The 22,604-nt window shown below is 54.4% G+C and overlaps 1 protein-coding gene across 2 annotated transcripts in view; it reads left to right on the top strand.

Moving 5' to 3' along the window:
• CRTAC1 (cartilage acidic protein 1) overlaps positions 1-22,604 on the top strand; it is a gene marked incomplete at its 5' end in the record, with an annotated part of 131,248 nt that overhangs the window by 86,201 nt on the left and 22,443 nt on the right. For both annotated transcript variants that reach the window (XM_080823129.1, XM_080823128.1), the window contains 6 exons: positions 5,884-6,018; positions 9,488-9,633; positions 12,473-12,609; positions 16,264-16,346; positions 17,159-17,259; positions 17,678-17,846. In XM_080823129.1, coding sequence (XP_080679255.1) covers positions 5,884-6,018; positions 9,488-9,633; positions 12,473-12,609; positions 16,264-16,346; positions 17,159-17,259; positions 17,678-17,846 — 771 coding nt within the window. The remainder of the gene's footprint in view (positions 1-5,883; positions 6,019-9,487; positions 9,634-12,472; positions 12,610-16,263; positions 16,347-17,158; positions 17,260-17,677; positions 17,847-22,604) is intronic.

Genomic DNA, 22,604 nt, shown 5'->3' on the forward strand with positions numbered 1-22,604 from the left:
AGTTGTCCGTGTGGCAGAGGGCCCGGCATGGAACCCAAGAATAGGGAAGGTAAGGACCAGGACTGCACTGGCCTCTGCAGCCCTGAGTGACCTTGGGCACCTCCCCCAGCCCCTTTGAGCACCTTGAACTCACTGTCTGAACTACTGTCTCACAGAGCTGCTGAGAGGACAGGATCTGGTGCCACGGTCTGGTGGCACAGGTAGCACCAGAATCTGGTGCCACAGGTCCTGCCTCAGCCGCCCATCCTGTCCAGGCAGCGACTGGCCATTTATTAACCTCGTGGGCCTCAGCTTTCTCACCTGCAGTGGGGGCATGAGAATGAAAGGAGGCATAGGACAGGCCTGGCACAGGCCTGGCTCAGGGGCGGGACCTTCGGAGCGCAGCAGACAGCAACACCCTCCTCATCCGAGGTGCCCAGGGGGACAGACGCCAGGGCTGTCTGCTGGGCACTTCCTGGTGCTGGATGCAGAGAGCGTCATGGCAGGCACAAGGGGCAGCCCAGAGCAAGCCCGCCCACCCCTTCCCTGGAGGTGGTTTCCGTGGGGTCCCCTGCCCACCTTCCAGCCCTGGGTACAGTCACGGGGTTCTTCATGCTCCTCCACTGGAATCCATTGGTCTCCCTCTTCACCCTGCCTCCCCAGCACCCCGGCCTCCACCCCTTCCCCAGGAGCTCTGCATTTCGGCCTCACCTCTTGAGGGAGCATCTGTCTGGGCTGCAAGGCGGCAATTAAGGAATCCTTATAAGAAATTTGGAAAGAAAATGAAGGTGGCTTTAGGATATGGGGTGGGGATTTTTGCTGTTGGCTGGGAGCAGCGTAGAACAAAGGGGAGGGCAGATCTGATTTATAGGAAGTCATTACTGGAGGAGAAGGAGATGCCTAAAGACCAGCTGAGGCCTCTGGCGGCTCCCTGTCAGCGCACTCCAGAGAGCTGACCACGGGCAACAGAGGGGGCCACGGAGCCTCCCAGACTGGCAGGCAGGCACTGCCTTGCAGCAGGAGCCCAGCGGATGTGACCGGCAGAACTGGAGGGACAGGCTCCTCAATGGGCCTGGGACCCTCGGGGAGTGCAGCCCCAGGCCTGCCAGGGGGACCCAGTGCCCCAGGACATTGTGGTATCCGTGCATTAGATGATTGACAAGAAGGGACATCACTTTTCTTTCAAAACAAACACAAATACTCATAATAGGAATGCAATCATGGTGCACTGTTTCTTCTGCTAAAATAAGAGATTTTAAAGAACAGTCAGGCCTGCGGCTGGTCACTCTGGGCCTTACCAGGAGTCCAGCTCCCTCTTCTGCCAGGAGGAAGCTTGAGTGTAAAGGTTTGGGAGCGCCCTCTGGGGCCAGCCCAGGCTCTGGGGTCACTCAGATGTGCGTTTGGTCTGCGATCAGCAGCCTGTTGGCTGTCCTCGCACCTCCTTGAGCCTTGGTTTCCTGGTGCAGTGGGATGAGACAAGGATGGTGCCTAGGACAGGGGACTGGAGAACAGGTGCCCAGATGAGCTGGGCTTCTTCAGACCTCTGCCCATTCTCCTGTCCACTGCCCCGGCGGCGTCCTACAGGGAGGGGCTGCCAGGATTGAAGGAGTGGAATGTCCACGTCTAATACCCTCCACCCCATGTACTCGGAACCCTACCAGGTCCTGGGGCGGCTCGCAGGGGGTCGTGGGTGGCAGCACCAGCACCGACACAGTATTATTCTACGTTTGAATGTTTGGGGGAATTTAGCATTAAAGACCCTGTTACCATCCTGCCCTGACCCTCACTACCCCTTCTCCCACACACCCACGCACACGAGCACATACACGCACACACACTGCCCATTCCTCCACCTCTGTGTTTTCCAGCATCTTTGCTACTCTTCTACAGTTTCTTGGATGCTCATGGCAGTCTGCAGGCCTTGGCATCCACAAGAATTGTATTTCTGTTGAGGTCTCAGTAGATTAATCCAGATTCTTGGGCCAACGAGCCTTACTAAGCCTCCCTCCACTGGCGTGGGCTCCAGATGGGCCTGGTATCTACTCCCAGCCACCCTGGTCCCAAGTTTCAGCCTGGAGAATTCACTGAAGGAGTGGGAAGGAAACTTGGAGCTCTCAGTCCCTTCCCCAGTTCATGGGGAGGGAGCCCAGGGCCTGGAGGGCACACAGCTCAAGTTCCTTTAGCCAGAGCAGGTGCGGAGGCCAAGCAAGGACCTAGAGGCTCTTCCTTAGCATGACAAATACTCCTGCCTCCTTATGCCTGCATCCTCCGGCCCCCAGCAGCACGCCACCCCCCTTATTCGACACAGCCTCACTTTCCCATCGTTGCCCCTACCCCCTCCGGCTCTCAGATGCAATCCAACTTGGCAGCCGAGCACCCCAGGGCCACCTAGATGCCATCTGAGAAATGGATCACCTGTACCTAAACTGGACTTGGGTCCACATCACCAGAGGGCAAGGGTTCGGGGGTTTTTGAAGGTAAATGAGGTTGCCCCGTGGGACTCAGGACCACTGGGCAGATAATCAGACGGGCTGTCAGGATGTGGCAGGGGAAGGCTTTTTCCCCAGTCGCTCCATCTCTCCCACCCAGCTTCAGGGGCAGAGTGAGAAGCCTCCAGGCGGGGCTGGGCAGGGGGCTGCGTTTGCACCCAATAGCAGGAAAAGGAGCCTTAGAAGCCTACAAGTGCTGGGGAGATAAGGGGGTTTTATTCACCTAGCAGGTGGGAAACCGTCCCAGCTAATGACTATGTGGCACCTGACATTTTCCAAAGTACCTTCCGAAAACCAGCTCACTTAATATTTATGACAGTTTATGAGAAGAAGCTGTTGTTACGATCAGCCTCCCATTAGCACTGAGAAAACAGAGGCCCAGAAAGGTCTGCTGATGTGCCCTGGGTCACATGTGCACTTTCTGATCCGGTCTTCTTTCCCATCACCAGGGCTGCCCCTCCAGCCCTAGCTGGGGAGCTGCTTGTCCCCAAGAGCATGAGCCACCGCAGATACAAAAGAAGGAATTGATGTAAAGTAGAATCTCACTCCCTACTGGGACATCATCCTCCGAGGCAAAAATCAAGTTGTTCCTCACTGCCCCTTGGGTGACCCCGGAAGATGTGGGCTCAACCTTGGGAGGGAGAGAGTTGGGGGAGGGGAGAACGTCAGGGAGAAGAGACGGAATCGGGAACGTCTGTCATGGTCCCTGCAGGGTGGATGGGTGTTACTGGTTTGGAGAAGATTTACATGCTCCACCTGGGAACGCACCTTCGCAGCGCAGCGAGGGGCACAGACACCCGGCAGCCCCTGCCTCGGCCCCAAACTGGGCTCTCCATCCTGAGGCTGCTGGAGCCGCTGCCCAAGGGGCTGGCTCCCTGACTGTCGATCACCTGCTCCCCAACTGGGCGGCGAACTTGCCAAGAGGGAGTCGTGGGTAACGTCTCTGTTATGGTCCGGTTGCCATGGCAATAAATTGTCACTAATTAGTAGTGTGGTTACCATGGCAATTTTCTAATAATTACAGGTTACAAATGGTACAAGGCTTCAACCCAACCCAATTAGTTAATTAGAAAGATTTAGAAATTTGTCCAAGAGGGAAATAACCTGCTTTGTAGAAAATGAAGAGAATGTGTCACAGCTTGAGAGCCAGAAGCAGAGAGGAAATTGGAGGACACCAGAGTGGGGAGGAAGGATGGAGTTGCATGGTGGCAAGTCCCACAGCCCCACCTGGAATTTCCGGGGGCCCAGGCAAGGCCCGGGGTTCCTCACCGAAGCGCGAAGCCCGTCCCTGGGTTGGAATCTGGCAGGATGGGGGCAGGGAAGAGCTGTCAGCAGCCACTCTAGGGCTCCTCTCTGAATGGGCCTACGTGGGGCCCAGGTTACAGCCAGCAGCCCTCCCTGCTAGCCTTGGGAAAGGGATCCGGAAGCCTCCGCGCCCCATACTGTGGCTCTCCTAATGAAAACCGCACACCCCGTCTTAGGTGATGCTCCCCAGGATTACTGTGGATTGAGTGACTCCATTTTCAGGAGGCTTGGGCTCTCCTGGAGAGCTAATTAGATTACCTGTGTTCCTCTGGAGCTCAGCCGTAAGAGCAAGGGGAGTGGCATTGCCGTTGGACCCATCCCCTCCTCCTGGCCCCTAACTCCCGACCTGGTGGGCAGGCTGCATTGCACAGGTGAGAAAGGCCCCATGATTTCCTCCAGGGACCTTTCCCAGAAGGCAGGAGGAGTCCAGGAACCAAGAGAACCTCCATCCCACTTTAGCACACTTTATGGAAACCTCTTCCCCAGCCAGAGCCAGGCAGGCAGTTGGTGGGGATGGGAGGTGGGGCGCCCAACATCACTCAGGTCTGCCTGAGCTCCCGCTTATTTAACAAATGACAACAGTAAGTTCTTCTGAGTTTTCTGATAACTATTCTTATTGTACTGAACAGCCTATTAGAGCCACACGTTTCAAACTTTACTGGGCACATAGCCACCCAGGGGTCCTGCTAGAATAGAGGTACTGATTGGCAGGGGGGCGGGGAGGGGCTGGGATTCTGCCTAACAAGCTTGCACCCCCGTGGTGGGCCCACGGACCTCACTCTGAGTAACAGGATGGTAGGGTTCACAAACCCCTTTCACGTGTCTCACCTCACGTGATCCTCGTAAAGATCCTAAAATAGAAAAAGCAGGTCATGCTACTCCCATTTTACAGTTGAGGAAACGGAGGCTCAAAGGATACCATAAATTGCCCAAGGTCACACAGCTTATAAACAACCATACTGGGACTAGAATCCACGTCCTGTCCTGGTCGGACTGTCTTCTGCCCAGTATTCCCAGGGACCGGGGCTGTGGCTCCCGGGGCTTGATTCAAAACCCAGATGTCTTCATATTGGACTTGTTGACGCAGGTAGCTCAAATTTGATCTTGGAGACATCAAACCCTAGTGTAGAGCTGGCTTGACTTCTTCCTTTTTTAAAAAGTATGCAATTATTGGATTTTTCCCTTTCCAACTGCAGAAGCGATTTTGTTGCAACAAGCCAAACAACACAAAGACATTCCCAAAAAAGGCGAACTCCTGTCTCTCCTTCCCTCCCTGAATCCCACCCCATCTGGCAGCCTGAGGTTAACAACGCAGGGCGTGGCCTTTCCCACTTTCCCCAAACTCAAGGACAAGCTTGCACGAACACATCCAGAAATATCATGTGTTTTCCTTTTTTTTTTTTTTTAATAAAACTAAGATGACACAATACCATTACTTGGTGAATTGCTTTTTCACTTAACAGTATGTCATGGGCCCTCCTCCAAGTCAACACATATGGATCTGTACAGCCTTTTCAGCAGCTGCAGAATGGTCCATCCTATGCATGCAGCCCAGTCCATTCAGCCCATCATTGTTGATGGACTTATAGGTTGTTCCCAGTTGCTTACTATACCAAGCAAAGTCAAGAAAGTATCCTGCATCCTTAGCCGGAACCTAGTCCCCTGTGTTCTTGGGCCAGGAGCACACCTGGTGTCTTGACTGGCATACAGATGACTCGAGGTGGGGGTGGGGGTTGTCAGGAAAATCTGTGACTTGACCAGAATGTGGTGGGTAGATCTGGGCTGGGGGATCGTTGTGAGTCAGCTTCCAAAGGGAAGGGAGGGAGCTGTAGGATGGCCTCTGTCTTCCGTAGGTCATGGGGTCATGACTTGGGCACAAAGGGACTCCATCTTACCCCTCCCTTGCCTCATCCTTCCTTGCGTCATCCTCTACACACGTTGACAGGACTGCGAGCCCAGATCTGGGCTCAGAGAAGCATCCCCCTGTCCCCAAAGCTCTTCAGAGACCTCGCCACAGCGGCTCCTCAAAGGCCTCCGAGGCTCACCCGTCCTCCTCGCAGGCCTGAGGCTCTGCTTCTGCCACTCACGGTGGGTTGCTGTCCTCTCCTAGGGGGCCGCGGTGTCAGCGTGGGTCCTATCCTCAGCAGCAGTGCCTCAGACATCTTCTGTGACAATGAGAATGGGCCCAACTTCCTCTTCCACAACCAGGGTGATGGCACCTTCGTGGATGCTGCTGCCAGTGCCGGTGAGTGTAGCCCCCGCCCTGGGTCCCTCACTGCCCCAGACCCTCGGACGCTGGCCTCAGGGAGACTGGGACCAGGAAGCATGTGCAGGGAAACATTGTTTGTCACCTTCCATTCTGTATCCCCCAAGGCTCCGGCCACAGGGGATGTGTGCTGCTGGGGAGTGAGGGAGCCTGGAACTCCTGACCATTATCCATTTTCTAGCAACTAGATTTGGCCCGTGTTCCTCTGAGTCCTGCTTGAGTCTTCAGCATTAATTTCCCCTCCAAGCCACCTCTTTCCAGTTTCCCTCCCCACATTCACCTCAATCCCTAAATTCAATCCAATAACCATTTATGGAGCACCTGCTAAGTGCCAGGTGGTACTCAGAGCTGGGGATGCTGATCCTAGGAAGTTTGTACCATCGTACCCTACCTGCCACACATACACACACAGGCACGGATGTTCTAGAGGGGAAACCAGAAGAATAAACAAATAGCTAAGTAAGGGGACTAAAATCCACACAAAATAGTACTTCAGGCTCCCAGCTCTGCTCCCCTTCCTCCTTTTGTGCTCATCCCTCATCTGCCTCAGGGCCTTTGCACCTGCCATTCTCTCTGCTAGAAAGTGCCTTCTCCCTTTTCTCCTTCTGCAGAAATTCTATTTATCATTCAGCACTCAGCTCTATGGACTCTTTCCTGCCTCCCCCTGGGCCGCCTGGCAGAGATTCACACTTCCTCATCTGCATTCACACTGCCCTTCCATGCACATCTCGATCAGGCTTCTACGTCGCTAGAATAATCTAGGTCTACAAGGACGGGGCGCTGTACTGTTCATTCTTGACACACCGTGGTCACCAAGTAAATCTTGCTGAATGGTGGAAGGGACACTTAATGAAAGTTTGTGGGTGCTAATCAGTCTGCCCTTCGACCACTTCTCTCCACCCACTTCCTCCCCACCTTGCCAATGAAAGGGTTGATTTTGCCTCTCTCAGGGCAGCGCAGAGGCGAGCGCTACCCTCCAGAAGAAGAGGTGAGCGGGGATTAGACACATAGATCAAAGGTCCTACAAGCTCCAGCTAGTGCTGACAGCTAGCATCAAATCCCTGAGCGTCTGCCAATCCATCCTCCCTGACTTACAAGATCGTAATCCCCCAGCTCTCTGCTTGGGAGTGCCCACTTCCAGCACCACCCCTCCGCTTGGAGCCTGTCCACTCGCCTCGTGCCTTTCCCTCTCCTCCTTCCTGGACAGAGCTAGAGCTGGAGGCAGCTCCCCTGGCCTGTCCTCCCACCTGGCATGCGCGTGCACACACACACACACACACACACACACACACCACAGGACTATATACTCTGGCAGCAAATTTTCTCATTGCTGAAAAATCATAAAATGAAGGGGAGGTCGTGGTGGAGAAAACCTAGAGGGTTTGATAAGGTGTTAAAGAGATGGGAGCAGAGGTGAGCAAGCAAGTTGGAGTGGGAGAAGGTATCTGGCGGGAGGAGAGAGGAAAGGTGCTAGGCCCGTAATTGAAAGTCAGAATGATTGCAGGGGTTTAACAAGACATGTCAAGAGGGCATTCATCACCCAAACAGATGCTGCTGTGAAATGCGGCCTGGCACCGATTATTCCCGTGAAAGGGAACCAGCTCCTTGTCAAGGTGCCTCGTAGATAGGAGAGAAATGGGCCAACACAGAAGGCCACCGACATTTGGGCTGGGGAGTTTTGTAGAGAATTAATGGGGTGTTAATCCTAGGGGTTAGAGGCTGCCCCCCTCCTTGGAAAAGCCTCTTCCTCAAGCCTAAGGCACACTGCCTCTTCTCCCCATACCTCCCACCCATTGTCCAGATCCTTCCCTCCCCCGAGAGGGTACTCAGCATTCAAGGTCTCAGGGAGCCCCACCCGCACCTTCTGCTGGCTCCCATCCCCAGGAGCTCTGTGGTTGCTGCTGGCAAGATCTCCCTGGACCCTGGATTCCGTGATTCTCCCCTCCATTATCTTTTTTTTTTTTTAAGATTTTATTTATTTGACAGACAGAGATCACAGTAGGCGGAGAGATAGGAGGAAGCAGGCTCCCCGCTGAGCAGAGAGCCCGATGGGGGGCTCGATCCCAGGACCCTGGGATTATGACCTGAGCCGAAGGCAGAGGCTTTAACCCACTGAGCCACCCAGGTGTCCCTCTCCCCTCCATTATCTGTCCTGTCGCCCACCCCATCTCTGAGGACCCGATGACCAATGGCAGTTTGTCCTCTGAGAGAGTCAGCATGGGTATTAAGAACCAGCACCCAGCACCTCTCAGCTCCATGCTTGGCCTGATGGAACATATCTGCCTCGGGCAGCCGGGAGGTCAGGCCATTCCTCTGGGCAAAGCCAGCCCCTGTCCTCCACCAGGGTCAGCTCAGTGGACACTGGCAGATGCAGGGACAGCAGAAGCCAGCGACACTGGACACACAGGCTTCTCTTCCCCGAGCTCTCAAGGCACGCTGTGGGTTTCTGTGTTATGATGTGGCATTTCCTCTGCTGTCACCAACATCCCCAGAAGCATTCTGTCAAATTATTTATGTCTCTTCATTCATTCAGCAAGTATTTACTGAAAACTACCAGTCAGATGCTGCGTGAATACAGGTGAACAAGAAGACAGCCCCTGACCTCATGGAGTATAAGGTCTCGTGGGGAAACCAGACACTAAGCAGATAAACCACAAAGGAACCCAATGGTCGCTATGATCAGCACAGTGGAGGGAAAGAATGAGAGGCTGTCAGGACAAATAACAAAGTAGCTGGGAGGAGCTGTTTTCATGGGAGTGGTCAGGGAAGGCTTCCCTGAGGAGGTGACAAAGTAGCTGAGAACAGAAGAAAAACAAGGAACCAGATAACCAAGAGCCAAGCAAAGAGCATTCCAGGAGCAGCAACATGCTTGAGCAAAGGCCCAGAAGCCAGAAAGGGCAGGGCTCATTTGAGGAATGACAGGAGCACAGGTCGCCAGAGTTTATGAGTAAGGGGGGAGGAGGAGGGGTACCAGATCAAGACCAGATAGGGTGGGTGGGAGCCTTGTGCTCCCCAGGCACTTGAACTTGACCCAACAAGACTGGGGAGTTACTGAGAGATTTAAGCCAATGGGTGATGACCAACTTACTATACCCCAGTGGCAGCGTTGGAGTGGCTGGAGGGGCCTTTAGTCCTCCAGACTTTGCATGTCTCCTTCCCCCACCCATGCTACCCCAAAACTGAGTGAAAATTGTGTGCTTGCTGGGCGGATGCCACTGAAGGCAAGTCTGGTTCCCTTTGCAACCACACGGCTGTCCCACCACCCTGGCTGTGCCCAGGGAGAAATTCTGAGCTGGTAGCTGGGGCTCCCGGTCTGCCCCCTGGGAGGGCAGGGTCAGTCGGCACAAGGGTCACCCTCCCTGTGCCTCTCCAAGGAGCTCTAGCAAGGCAAGCGTTTTTAGGGCCTGCAGGGGGTGCAGCCCTGAGGGTCCCTGTCGTTCCTCCCCAGGTGTGGACGACCCCCACCAGCATGGGCGAGGTGTCGCCCTAGCCGACTTCAACCGTGATGGCAAAGTGGATATCGTCTACGGCAACTGGAACGGCCCCCACCGGCTCTACCTGCAGATGAGTGCCCATGGGAAGGTCCGCTTTCGGGTAAGAGGGGACCTCGCCCTCCCTACCCGGCCCCCTCCCGCCCATCCCCACAGCACTGCGTGCAGCCCTGGCATGTCCTGGGGATGCCACCTTGCCTGTGCCTCCCACCAGGCTGAGAAGGGGCTTGTGGCTCTGCAGGGCCTAGAGGCAGGACAGCCACAGTGAAGGCAACATCTAGGGGAAGACGATGGAGTCCAGCCTGGGCTTCAGTACCATCTCTAGTGCCCGAGGCAGGGAGAGCCACTGGCAGAGGAGGGAGAGCAACATCCCACAGTGGGCAGGAACAGGGCAATGAAGGCTCTGGGCTTCGTTCCTGGATTGGCAGTAGTTTTCCAGGTGGCTCCTGGAAAGCCTGATCTTTCCACGTGTAAGTTCTGGCTAAGGGTGCGGTGGGCAAGAGAGGGACAGACGGAAAGCTGAGGCTCTGGAGCTCTGTGGCCCCTAAGGACAAATGGCAGGTGGTGGGCACCTCCAGTCCCTCTCTGTGTCCCCTCCCTGGGCTGTCAATAGACTGCGATGCCAAGAATCCTTCAAAGGGACTGTTGGGTGAGCTGGAATTTGGAGCTTTCTCCCGGAGCTCACATAGGATGGTTGAAACTGATCTCAGTGAGTCTGGATGGTTCTGCAGGTACCTAGGTCTTGCCAAAGTCCCCTGTGGGAGTGAGAATTTTCCTGTTGCTTCATAGTCCCAGGGGAGTCTCTAGGACCCTTCTGTCTGGGTCACCGCCACAAGCTTCCTCTCTTGTAGCAGCCACCTGGGGACGCTCAGGCCCAGCTGCTCACTCCCTTGAGACCTGGGCTCTCCAAGTGAGAAGGAGGCCTGCCCTGAACTCAAAGCAGTTGATTCCGGGATCCTGGATGATTTTCATCCTTATTTAGCTTTTTGTTATTTTTTAAGATTTATTGACTTTAGAGACAGAGAGAGAGGGCATACACACGCACAAGCTGGGGGAAGGCAGAGGGACAGAATCCTCAAGCAGACTCCCCACTGAGCGCAGAACTAGACGCAGAGCTCCACGTGGGGCTCAATCCTATGATCAGCGAGATCATGACCTGAGCAAAAACCAAGAGTCAGACACTCAACTGACTGAGCCATCCAGGCGCACTCCCCTCCCCGCTTTTTGTCTTAACTCAGGTTCTCCACCAGGGGTCATATTCTCCCCTGGACATTTGACAGTGTCTGGGGACAGTGTCTATGACCCTGGTGGGAGAAAGGTGTGGGAGAAGGGTGTGACTGGCATCCAGTGGGTGGAGGCCAGGGGTACTGCCAAATGTTCTGTAACGCACAGGACAGTCCCCCAGTCAGGAATGATCCAGGCCCAAACATCAGTGTGCTGTGGTTGAAGAACACGGCCCGGCCTCGTGGTGGCCCCTCCCCAGAGCTCCCAGGAGCAATAACAATGATGATAGGCGCCCCATGTATCAGGTGCCTTCCATGTGCCAGGAACTGTGCTAAGCACTTTACATATGTTATCTCAGAAGCCCGGGTGTCCAGGGGGAAACCCCGAGGGAGCTATGTAGGTTTCCATTTTTATAGGATCAATAGAATAATAATGACTTAGAGATCCTGAGGTCCCTTTCTCTCCAGCTCTTAGGGCCCTGCTCAGCCCACCCTGGCCAAGTGGCCAGGCTCTTAATCAACCTCATTACCATGCTGATGGGGACAACCTCTCTCCTGGGCTCCCCAGAACAGGCAGCTCGCCAGCTGTCCCAGGCTGGCTCCTTCCTGCATTGGTTGGAGGGGGGACCTGCAGTGAGAGGCCAAGGAGCAGGGCCAGGCCAGTGGGCAGAGGGGCACTCCCGGAAACATGAACTGTCCCTTCCCAACCCTTTCCAGGTGGGCCCTGAGAGCCAGACAGGCTGCTAGAATCTTTAAGAGACAAAAGCATCTGTGATGAATATTCTTATAATCCGAAGGTTGCTCTCTACGCCTCTTCTTCTATTTCAAAAGGAAGTCCCACCCCTGAGACCCTTTGCTGGGTCCTCCAAGGCTGTGTCAGCACTTCGAGGTCCAAGCTGGGCTCTCCTGGGCCTGGGGTCTCCCCATGAACCCCAGACAAGTATATCTGATACCACAAACCCCCAAAGTAAGGGTCTCAAGAAAAATGAAAGGCTTCCAGGAAAAAAACTTTTAAAAAACAGCAAAAACACAGGTAGAAACCCCCTCTCCTGCCTTCCATGGGACTGATGGCACGAGCAAGGCCAGGACCAGTGCCAAGGATCTGGTTCATGCCCAGTGCTTGCCAGGCATTTTATGCGCAGTGTTCACAGCCTGAGCCACACTATTCCTAGCCCCATGTTACTGACAGAGAGAGTGAGACCTGAGAGGTTAATGACTTGCCTAAGATCACACAACTAGTCAGCAGAGAAACCTGGATTCAAGTGCAGAGCACTTTCCAGTGTCCCCCACCCCCCAGTCCCTGCTTCTGACTCTCCTGCAGAGGAGGAAGGGACATAGCATCTTGAGTCAGAAGCCCTGGCTACCGCCCCATCATTAGCCATGACCATGGGTGATTCCCCTCCCTCCCCCAGGACACCATCACCTTGCCTGTAAAATGGGAATGCTGATATCTGCCCCACCTCGATGGGAGGGCTGCGTGTGACCCTGACCAGGGAATAGCCAGGTGCTCTGCTGGTGGGAACTGGGACTGTTCCTCTCACCTCCTTGTCCTACAAGCAGCCCAAGGTCTTTGTGGTCCTGGGTGCCGCCACCACAGGTCCCTTCCAGGAGAGGTGAGAGAGGAGGTGTTAGGTGGGCTGTCTCTTCTCTTGGATTGCACCACCACCCCCAAACACACACACACCTCTGTCTGCTGACCTGCACCCTCTCCCCCGTCAGGACATCGCCTCTCCCAAATTTTCCATGCCATCCCCGGTCCGCACCGTCATCGCCGCTGACTTTGACAATGACCAGGAGCTGGAGATCTTCTTCAACAACTTCGCCCACCGCAGCTCCTCAGCCAACCGTCTCTTCCGGTAGGCACTGCAGCCTGGCAGTGACTTCTCGCTCTCTCGGGCTGGGAGTCAGGAGCAAGGTGTAGGACTCAGAGGGGAGTTCCCAGGGCTGATTCCTGATGGTCCCCTGATGAAGGAACAGAGAGGAGGGAAGGAGGGACTGAGCAAGAGGCTGTGGAATGAAGGGCAGAACCAGGGCAGGAAGCTGGCCTCCTGCTGTTGTGGGGGAAACATGCAGAGGGACATGGCCCAATGTGTGCCTAGAACCCAAGCTCTACGGGAGAGAAATCCACGTCACCACAAAAAGGAGTTACAGAGTCAAGTTTGTTTGGATGCGCCTGCGGTTAGCAAAGACAGGCAGATTTACTGGCCGCAGGACTTCTCAGAGCCTTTAACACGAGCATGAGTGTTTTTAATTTCTGAAAGGGAGATGGAGTATTCCAAATAGATTTGACTACAGGACACCTCTTTCAAAGATTTTATTCTTGGGACTGGTACGCTGCAAAAATCCCTTGGGAAATGCTGGAAGAGACGATCAATGGTAGACAAGGAAAAGGGAGTGACAGATGGGAGGAATCTGCAAGCACCTATATCTGGGGAGGAAAGGTTGGAAGTTTGAAGGCAGTACTTCTCTCAGAGGGGCCCAGGGACCATTGCATCAGAATCACCCAAAGTGCTTATTTAAAGTACAGCGTTCCGGGGTCCACCCCAGATCTCCTGAATCAGAATCTACAGGGTGAGGCCCAGAAACCTCTATTTTTCACAAGTGCACTGGGCATCAGGTGACTCTTAATGACACCAAAGCTTGAGAACTGCTGTTGGGGAACCTCAGGCCCCATGTGCTCTGAGACAACCCCGTTCCTGACCTAAAACATGCTACTGGGGCTCAGGAGCTGGTGGGAAGAGGAGGCAGGGGGAGCAAGGGGCCTTGGATTCAGGAAATGGGCCCGATCACCTGGCTTGGCTCCGCGGAGCCCCCATCCTCTACCCCGGGGGGGGGGGCCCCAACTATTAATAAAAGGCAAGAGCTGTGACTAAGCATGTTTTAAAATATGATTATTAACAAAACATCAATCCTGACTGGAAGTAATCACCCCCCAAAGGCACCAGGTTTACTAATTAGGCGCCTTGGAAAAAGCTTATTCACAACTTCCAGATTAATTGCGGAAGATCAATTGCTCGTTAACAGAGACACTACTTTCCTTCTCTGGCTAATAAAGTGTCACTGGCCAGGGCCCCTGAGCACAAGGGAGTCTAGTGATCTCGTCACCCAGGCCCCTCCCCCATCCGCCTGCCCACCTGGCTCTGTCACACCACCCAGCCTCCCTCTGGCCACCCCGAGGGCAGGCTGGCCCGGGGCTGCCATGGACAAGGACAGGGTCACCGCACAGTGGTCCCATGGGTTAGTGTCTTGGCCTCCATGCAGCCGTAGAGTGAGCCGCTTCCCAGGTACGCGACTGTGCTCCAAGTCCCAGCGCCAGATGGGTCCCGAGCCCACGGCCCAGAGTGTGAGGAGCTACAGTCCAGGCCGTTGCTCCGCCGGCCATCCTGCAGGTTTGGCCCCACCTGTCCCCGTCGCTGAATGGAACACGGCAGGCTCCTCATGGGAGATGCTGGGGACTCAAAGCCTCCGTGTGCTTGAGCCTGTGATCTTGCAATGAGGAGTGAGGTAACCAAGGATTTCATCACCCAAACCAGATGCTTAGTGAGCGTAAGAGGTCCTGTTGATAACAGTGGGCTGGCGGGCCAACACGCACTCTCCCAGGCCAGCCGGGATGTGAAGGTCACACTGCTGACATTGACACCTGCCTCTGCTCTGTTCTCGTCTCTTCACCCCTATGCCGCTCCCCAGCTCCTGTCTCTGGCTCTGAAGGGGATTCCTACAAGCGCCTTCAGCAAGGTGTTTGAAAATGCAAATCTGGCCACACCCCTTTTCCACTTGAAACCTTTGGAAGCCCCCCACTGCCTTCTCTTGGACTCATCCCACAGCCCCGCTTTGTCCCCCACCTGGTCACACTCCATTTCTCCGTTTACAGCTGAGCTCCCGACACCATCCCTCTGTTCAGTTCTGGGCTGTACCCGGCCTGGACCCTCAGGCAGCCCGCCCCCTCTGCCCCTTGCTCCTCCCTCTTCCTATGAGTGACCACACTCATCCTCCGGTCTCAGCTTAGTCGACCCTTCCTCCAGGAAGCCCGAAGCCCAAGTGGGCTTGCCCAGCTCTCCGTCCCTTCAGCCTCTCTCCCTGTTGGCATTCGGAGCTCTGCCTGAGACTCCCTGCGGTCATGGACCCTGAGCTCCGTCCTCCCTGACGCACACCACAGCCGCAGCCCCCCACACGCTGGACAGCACACAAGTCACTGCCGAAGAATTTGTTGGGCAAATACGTCGATGCATGGAACTGCTGGGCTTTGTCCTTAGGAACCCTTAACTGCACTGTCACCTGAACCTGAACCCAGCTATGGCAGAGCCTGCGGGACACAGGAAGTCAAAGGGACTGTGGTTGTTGGCAGACTAAGGCACACATGGCTCACGTGCCGGAGTGCACCCAGGCACACGGCCCTCCGCCCGGACCACACCCGCGGGTGAGCTCAGCACAGATGCCCGGGACTGACAGACGGCTCTCCCAGGGCTGCTGCTCGCCACAGCAGACCACCTGCACCCTGCCCTCCGGCAACCACAGGCTCCAGCTCAGGGCACCCCTGCGCCCCCCCCAAAGTCACTGGCCACAGCTCAGCCCGCTGGTGACTCTCTGTGACTTGGGCAGACAAGAGCCACCGGCAGTGTCGCGGGGGGAGAGATCAGATCCCTCCCAGCCCCCCGGCTCCCCCACTATTGCTCCACACATCCAGGCCAGAGCAGCCAAGGCTGTGAGAATCTAACGAGTGAGAAAAATCGGAGGAAAGCTCGCCACCATCATCAGCATTGAGCTCGGTGTGGAGACAGAGCAAGACGCTCACAGTGGGCTTTTCTGAAGCAAGTATTGCCGTGATTCAGAGCTTAAAATAGAGCCCCTGCAGCCCAAAGGGATCCGTTTCCGCCCTCTTTGCCGCTGGACTTCATCCTCGCCTCCTGCAGACACTCGAGCAGAGCTTCCCCGGGGGGCCACGCGCTGTGTCAGGTGCCCGAGAATATGCGAGAACCAGTAACACGTGGTCCCAGCCTGTGAAGAGATCCCAGTCCAACTGGAGAGAGAAGAGGCACTTGCTCAGAGCTTTACCACAAGGCAGGAAGTGACAAAGGCCGAGCAGGAAGGCCCTGCTTCCCACAGGACCGTCAGGGAGGGCTTGGAGGAGGTGGCATCTGAGCGGTTTGAATCCTGGTTACACCCAGAACTCAGAAGCCCAGGGCCACTTGAAGGAACGGGAAGGTCAGTTGAAGGTAGCTGCGTCCCTGCCCCTTCTCCATCCATCAATTGCCCTTCCCCAGACTGTCTATAACTCATCCATTAGAGAAAGAAAAATCAATATTTACCAACGTAAATTAAAACCCAGAAAGGGAACAGGCAGGGTGTAGGCAGGCTCTGTGAGTAGATGGTGGCTCAGTAGGCGTCCAGGTGGGGCCCGGGGCTGCTCAGGGGACAGGGACGGGAGCAAGTGGACCTCTGGGTTCAGGGGGCCCGTGGGTGCCATGCCAGCACGTTACTCATCTGGGAACGACCTGTCTCTTCTCCTGCAGGGTCATTCGCAGGGAACACGGCGACCCCCTCATTGAGGAACTCAATCCCGGTGATGCCTTGGAGCCTGAGGGTCGGGGCACAGGTGAGGGCATCTGGGGGCCCCAGCCCGCCCTCCTCTGTCTCCGCTCTGTCCGGGCACGGGATGAGGGCAAGAGGGCTCCCTGGGGCACGGGACCCCGCCTTCCCTGCCATGCTGAAGGCTGACACCCGAGGGTTGGGTGAGCCCCTGGGAGCCCCAGGCTGGAAGCAGGGGAGCCAGCGATCCGTGTGGGGCTCTGGAAATCCATGGGCGGTAGGTTCTCTGGCACCAGGCAGGGATAGAAAGGAGAGGCTGCGGGTCCTGCAGTCTGACCCTTCCCCTCTTGGTATTCAGCCTGGTGTCAGAGAAAGAGCACTGGAACGGGAGTCCCAAGCCTCGGTTCTGCCACTGCCTCACTTGTGGTCTTGGAAGAGGTGCTTCACCTTGTGGGTCCTACCCTGCACATGCATGGAAGGAATAATGCCATTTGCCCTCCTTACCTGTGTGCGTGGTAGTGAGGACCTACAGGAGCCCATGAATGTGCAGACATGACATATGGATAACAGTTACAAAAGTAAAGGGCGTGTGATAGATGAGGAAGAAGTCCTCACGGTCTGAGCGGTTGGCACCCACTGTCTCCATGCGAAGTTCAGGGAAGGGAAAGGGAGCCCCTTTCATGATCTCCTGTCATGAGCCGGCTGTGAGAAATCCGAGGACGTAGGCTTCCCCCCCGGCTTCCTGCCCCAGCGCTGTGCTCTCGGCTTCCCCCCTCCCCCCCAGGGGGGCACATGCGCCACGACTGGGCAGTGGTCGGGAGCCCCTCTCCCGCTTGGTTCTCCTGGCCGATGGCCAGAGTGAAATCTGCCTTGTTGCAGGGGGTGTGGTGACAGACTTCGATGGAGACGGGATGCTGGACCTCATCTTGTCCCACGGGGAGTCCATGGCTCAGCCGCTATCTGTCTTCCGGGGGAACCAGGTGCGCATGCGCCCCGGGGCCCATGGAGTGCGACCCTGTGTGCTCCTCTGGATCCAAGGTGGACGAGGACAGAGGCTCCGGGGATGCTTGCTTGCCGAGCATGGTGGGAAATAGAAACCCAGGAAATAAATCGCAGCCACACACAGTAAACCTCCAAGAAGGGCTGCCTCGTGGGAGAAGCCCTTGGCCCTCCGCTGTCCACCGGCACTTCTCCAAAAACGGCTTTTCCCGAGCCTCTTGGCTTTTCCTTCATTTTTCCAATTCCTCTCTTTCCAGACTTCAGCCCACCTGTGTGCCTCGTTCACCTTCCTTCTCTCTTCCGTCTGCCCCCCCCTTCCTTCCCTCCCCTTCCTTCCTCCCTCCCTGCCCCTCCTGCTCCCCACCCCTGATACTCACCTGCCTTCCTCCCTCCCTGCAGGGCTTCAGCAACAACTGGCTGCGAGTGGTACCTCGGACCCAGTTCGGGGCCTTCGCCCGGGGAGCTAAGGTCGTGCTTTACACCAAGAAGAGCGGGGCCCACCTGAGGATTATCGACGGGGGTTCGGGCTACCTCTGTGAGATGGAGCCCGTGGCACACTTTGGCTTAGGTGAGTCAGGGCGGGGGACAGGGCAGGCAATGGGCTGTCGCGCCCAGATGGTGGTGGGCTCCGGAAAGCGTGTCCTGAAGCATGCTCGGGAACGGAGGGCTGCCAGTGTATGGTACATCCAGGTCCGGGGACGGCTGTGGTGGACACCAGCCATGCAGGCAACCCTGCTCCAAAATGAACCTGAACTCCAGAGGGAGGTTTCCATGCCCTGCCCTTTGCACGGACCCCCACTGCGGTCCTCTGTTGAATTCGTTCACCTTCGGGTCAGCGTATTTAACCATCCCCGCATCCAAGACTGGGGCCTTGTTCAAACATTGCCCTGTGCCAGACTCGTCCACACCAGCTGTGGTCTTGGCCTCTTGGGGCCGGCTTGGTGATTAAAGCCTCCCCAAACCGCTGGTGCCTTCCCTTAGCTGGAAGGCTTAGAGAACCCCCGCATTCTTGGCAGCAGGTGCGATCACCCCCAAGGGGGTGAAAATTGGTTCCTGTCTGGAGGAGGGAAGCAAGCAAATTGTACTCTGTGTTTATAGGCTTAAGGCACAGATAGACAGCATGTGAACAGTGATCCTATACACCTGTCGTATGCATGAGCCATCACCACACACCTATCAGAACAGCTACCAAAAATAGCGATAACACCACATGCCAGCGAGGGTGCGAAGAAATGCACTCGCCGGTGCATTTCTGGTGGGAAAACAACACAGTACAGCCACTCTGCAAAACAGTTTGGCGGTTTCTTTAAAAAGAAAAAACCAAACCCACAACTACTATAAGACCCAGCCACTGCACTCTGAGGTATTTATCCCAGATTAACAGGAACTTCTGTCACATAAAAATCTATGCAAGATTGTTCCAGTAACTTTGTTGGCAGCCGCCCAGACTGGAAGCACCCGGGGGGCACCCCGTAATAGGTTACGGTTCAACAAACCGTTGTCCATCCGCACCAGGAATGTTACTCAGCAATAAGGAGGAACTACTGATACACGTAGCAGCTTGAATAGCTCTCCGGGGCATCATGGGGAGTGGGGGGAAAGGCCCATCTCATAAAGTAGGCCCATATTGTTGATTCCATTTATATAATATTCTCAAAATGATGAAATTACAGAGACAAAGGGGCTCCTGGGAGGCTCCGTTGGTTAAACGCCTGCCTTCAGCTCATGTCACGATCCTGGGCAGTTCCCAGAGTTTAGGATTGAGCCCCACTTCAGGCTCTCTGCTCAGTGGAGAGTCTGCTTCTCCCTCTCCCTCTGATCCTCCACTTTCTCATGCTCTCTCACTCTCCCTCTCAAATAAATAAATAAAGTCTTAATTTTTTTTTTTTTTAATTAGAGACAGAAAATAGAACAGTGGTTGCCAGGGGTGGGTATGGCCACATAAAGGGGCAGCCTGAGGGAGGTTTCTGGGGTAATGGAGCAGTCCTGTGTCTTGATTTTGGTGATGGTTGTTAGACAAATCCACACATGTGATAAAATGACATAAAACTACACATGCACGCACACACAGTACCAATGTCGATTTCCCGGTTTTGGTATCACGCTACAGGGGCACAGCTCTAACCTTTGAGAGCAACTGGGGGAAAGGTACACAGGGCCTTTCTGTACTATCTTTGCAACTTCCTGAGAATCTAGAATTATTTCAACATCAAACATCTTTAAAGAAATGCATTGGGGAGGGAATAGGGTGGGAGGGTGGGAATGTCTAACAAGACTTCTTGGGAGGAGGGACAATCCTGGAAAAAGTGTGGAGGAGCCAAGAGTGACTTTATTAAAACACAACGATTAAGAAAGCATCTGAGTCAGGGACGCCTGGGTGGCTCAGTTGGTTAAGCCGCTGCCTTCAGCTCAGGTCATGATCCCAGGGTCCTGGGATCGAGTCCCACATCGGGCTCCTTGCTCAGCAGGGAGCCTGCTTCTCTCGCTGCCTCTGCCTGCCTCTCTGTCCGTGTGTACTCTCTCTCTGACAAATAAATAAATAAAATCTTTAAAAAAAAAAAAAAAAAGAAAGCATCTGAGTCGAATATACCTGGCTCCAAGTCAGATACCCTCGCCCATGTGTTAACAGCTCATGGGGAGATAAGATATTAACATTGGAAGAGTAGACAACATGGTCTGACGTTAATATACATGTTTATATTAATATTATACACAATATTATATTATACATCATACGGACAATGGAAAAAACAGGAAGTCGGAACAGTGATTCTGAGTGGCTGGACTGACTGAGTAACTCTCAGTCATTCCAGGAGGCACTTTGCTCTTATTATGTCCTTTCATGCTCGCAACCCCTGAGAGATGGGCATTACTTATCCCCATTTTACAGATGGGAAGACTGAAGATCATAGCAGTTAAGAAACCTGCCAAGGTCACATGGTCGATGGGTGGCAGAGCTGACGTTCGAATTCAGACCCACCCGACTGTGTTCTTTTTATTTCCTTCCGTATGTTTTGTGTGTGTGTTCCAACTTTTATAGGAACACATAATATTTATGCAGTCTGGAAAAGAAGCATAAAGGTTTGAGGACCCAGGGCCTGGTTCTATGAGCATGTTTTTGAGCTGTTTCGCCCTGGATGGGTCAGCTCCCTGTTGAAGCATTTGTCACTTTTACGGTAGCCATTTGCTACACTGGCCAAGTACAAGATGACTTGAATACATAGTCCTCTCTCGCCAAACACCATAGCTGACTGTCCTTGAACGCTTAGCATGTGCAAGGCTCTGAGCTAACGGACTCCATGCAAGAAACTTCACGCAGTTCTTACCGCAATGAGATAAATCATAACCCCTTTACACAGGTCAGAAAACTGAGGCTCAGGCTAAGTAACTGGCACCAAATCCCATCTCCAGAAAGTAGAGAGGGCCGGATTTGGATCCCTTGGTCACCACTGACCACCATAACGTAAGGGCTTGACCTCCCAGAGCTGTTCTGCATGGACCCAGACAAGGTCCTCCTGCTTTGCCTCTTTCTTCCTGGACATCCATGTCCCCTCAGTTACCAAGCAACCTATGCAAGGCCATCCAATCACCAGGGTAACAGCCGCGGTATCCTAGGTGGGATGTTCACCCAGTATCCAGCTGGACAGCAGCTCCCACCCCATTGTATAGACAAGGAAATTGAGGTTCCACATAGCCGTGTCAGGACAAGTTAGAGATGCTGCCCTGGTGGGGAGCCCCTCCAGACTGCCAATCCTCGATATCTTGCAAGGCCAGGGGATTTGTTCTGGCTCTGAACTCCAGCTCAAACTGCTCCATGAGTCCCCCTGTAAGCTCCTCTCCGTTGCCAGGATCCACTCCCAGAGAGTCACGGAAGGGACTGGTCCCTATGGGTCAGCCCTGGGCCTGGCAGTGAGACTCCCAGAGGCGGCTGAGCTGGCAGCAGAACCAGGAGGAGGGACACAGCCAGGAGCAGGTGGGCGCCATCCCTGCAGCTCCAAGGTCCCCAACCCAGAGGGTCTCCTTCATGGATCCAACATAGTGCAAGCCTTCCTGATTGATGGAGGGGCCAGCGATGGGGTAGGAAGAGAGGGAGCCAAGAGGAAAGGCCAGACAAAAGGAAAGGTTGAGGAAAGAGAGAGGGTGGGGCACACAGGCAAATGGGAATAGTGAAACCATGAGATACAGAGAGATGTGGGAAAGTGACAAATGGGACAAAGAAGAGATACTCCCTGCCCTCCAGGCTCACAGTCTGAAAAAGGCAGATCTGGACGCACTGTCACATTGGCCCAGGGGCTGCGTGAGGACAAACATGGGAGAAATAGTCCTGCTTTCCCAAGGACATGGGCTTAGTATGGGGTCTAGCTGGATGGTAGGGATTTAGAAGGCACAGAGGGTGGCAGAAGAGAGCATCCCAGGGGCGAGCCTGGCTTGAACAAAGGCCCAAAGATGGGAGTGTGTTCAGGTGCCCATATAACCAAATGGTCTGGTAGGAACAGAGCCTAGAGAGGGAAGCCAAAGCCGAGCTGGGGGTAGTGGGGGTAGCCAAGAGCCAGGCTGGAGGGGACAAGCAGATCAGAGGGGGGTGTGCAGCCCTGCAAGGCAAGCCGAAGCCAGGCTATGCTGGGCTGGGGTAGGGCCACCAGGGGCCTTCCAGGGAGACCAGTGCTTGCAAATGTTCTTAGAAGGATTTAATGGTTTTCCTGATTGTAGGAATAATGCATATTGATTATACGACAATTAGAAATTATAACATCATTACAAAGAAAGGAAAAAGAACCCCTGATCTCACTATTATCTTTTGAATATTAAGTGAAAAGTAAATTTTTCTCCCTTTGGGGCGCCTGGGTGGCTCAGTGGGTTAAGGCCGCTGCCTTCGGCTCGGGTCATGGTCCCGGGGTCCTGGGATCGAGCCCCGTGTCGGGCTCTCTGCTCGGCGGGAAGCCTGCTTCCTCCCTTCTCTCTCTGCCTGCCTCTCTGCCTACTTGTGATCTGTCTGTTAAATAAATAAAAAATCTTTAAAAAAAAAAAAAAAAAAAAAAAAAAAAAAAAATTTTTCTCCCTTCACCCTCTCCCAGTACCATTTGATTCATTTAATCAACATGCATTTACTGAGCACATACTATGTGCCGAACCCTAATGAGACACAGATCCTTGCCATGGTTGATCTTACCTTCTAGTGGAACTAGTGAAACATATACTATGTAATAAACATAACGACTACATAAATATATAAAAGGTTATAAGATGTTAAGCGCTATTGAAAAGGAAATGCAGAACAGGGTAAGGGGGTCAGGAGTGTGGAGGGCAGGGGGTGGGGGGAGTGGGC

The sequence above is a fragment of the Martes martes genome (genome assembly GCF_963455335.1).
Source record: "Martes martes genome assembly, chromosome: 14".
NCBI classification, from domain to species: domain Eukaryota; kingdom Metazoa; phylum Chordata; class Mammalia; order Carnivora; family Mustelidae; genus Martes; species Martes martes.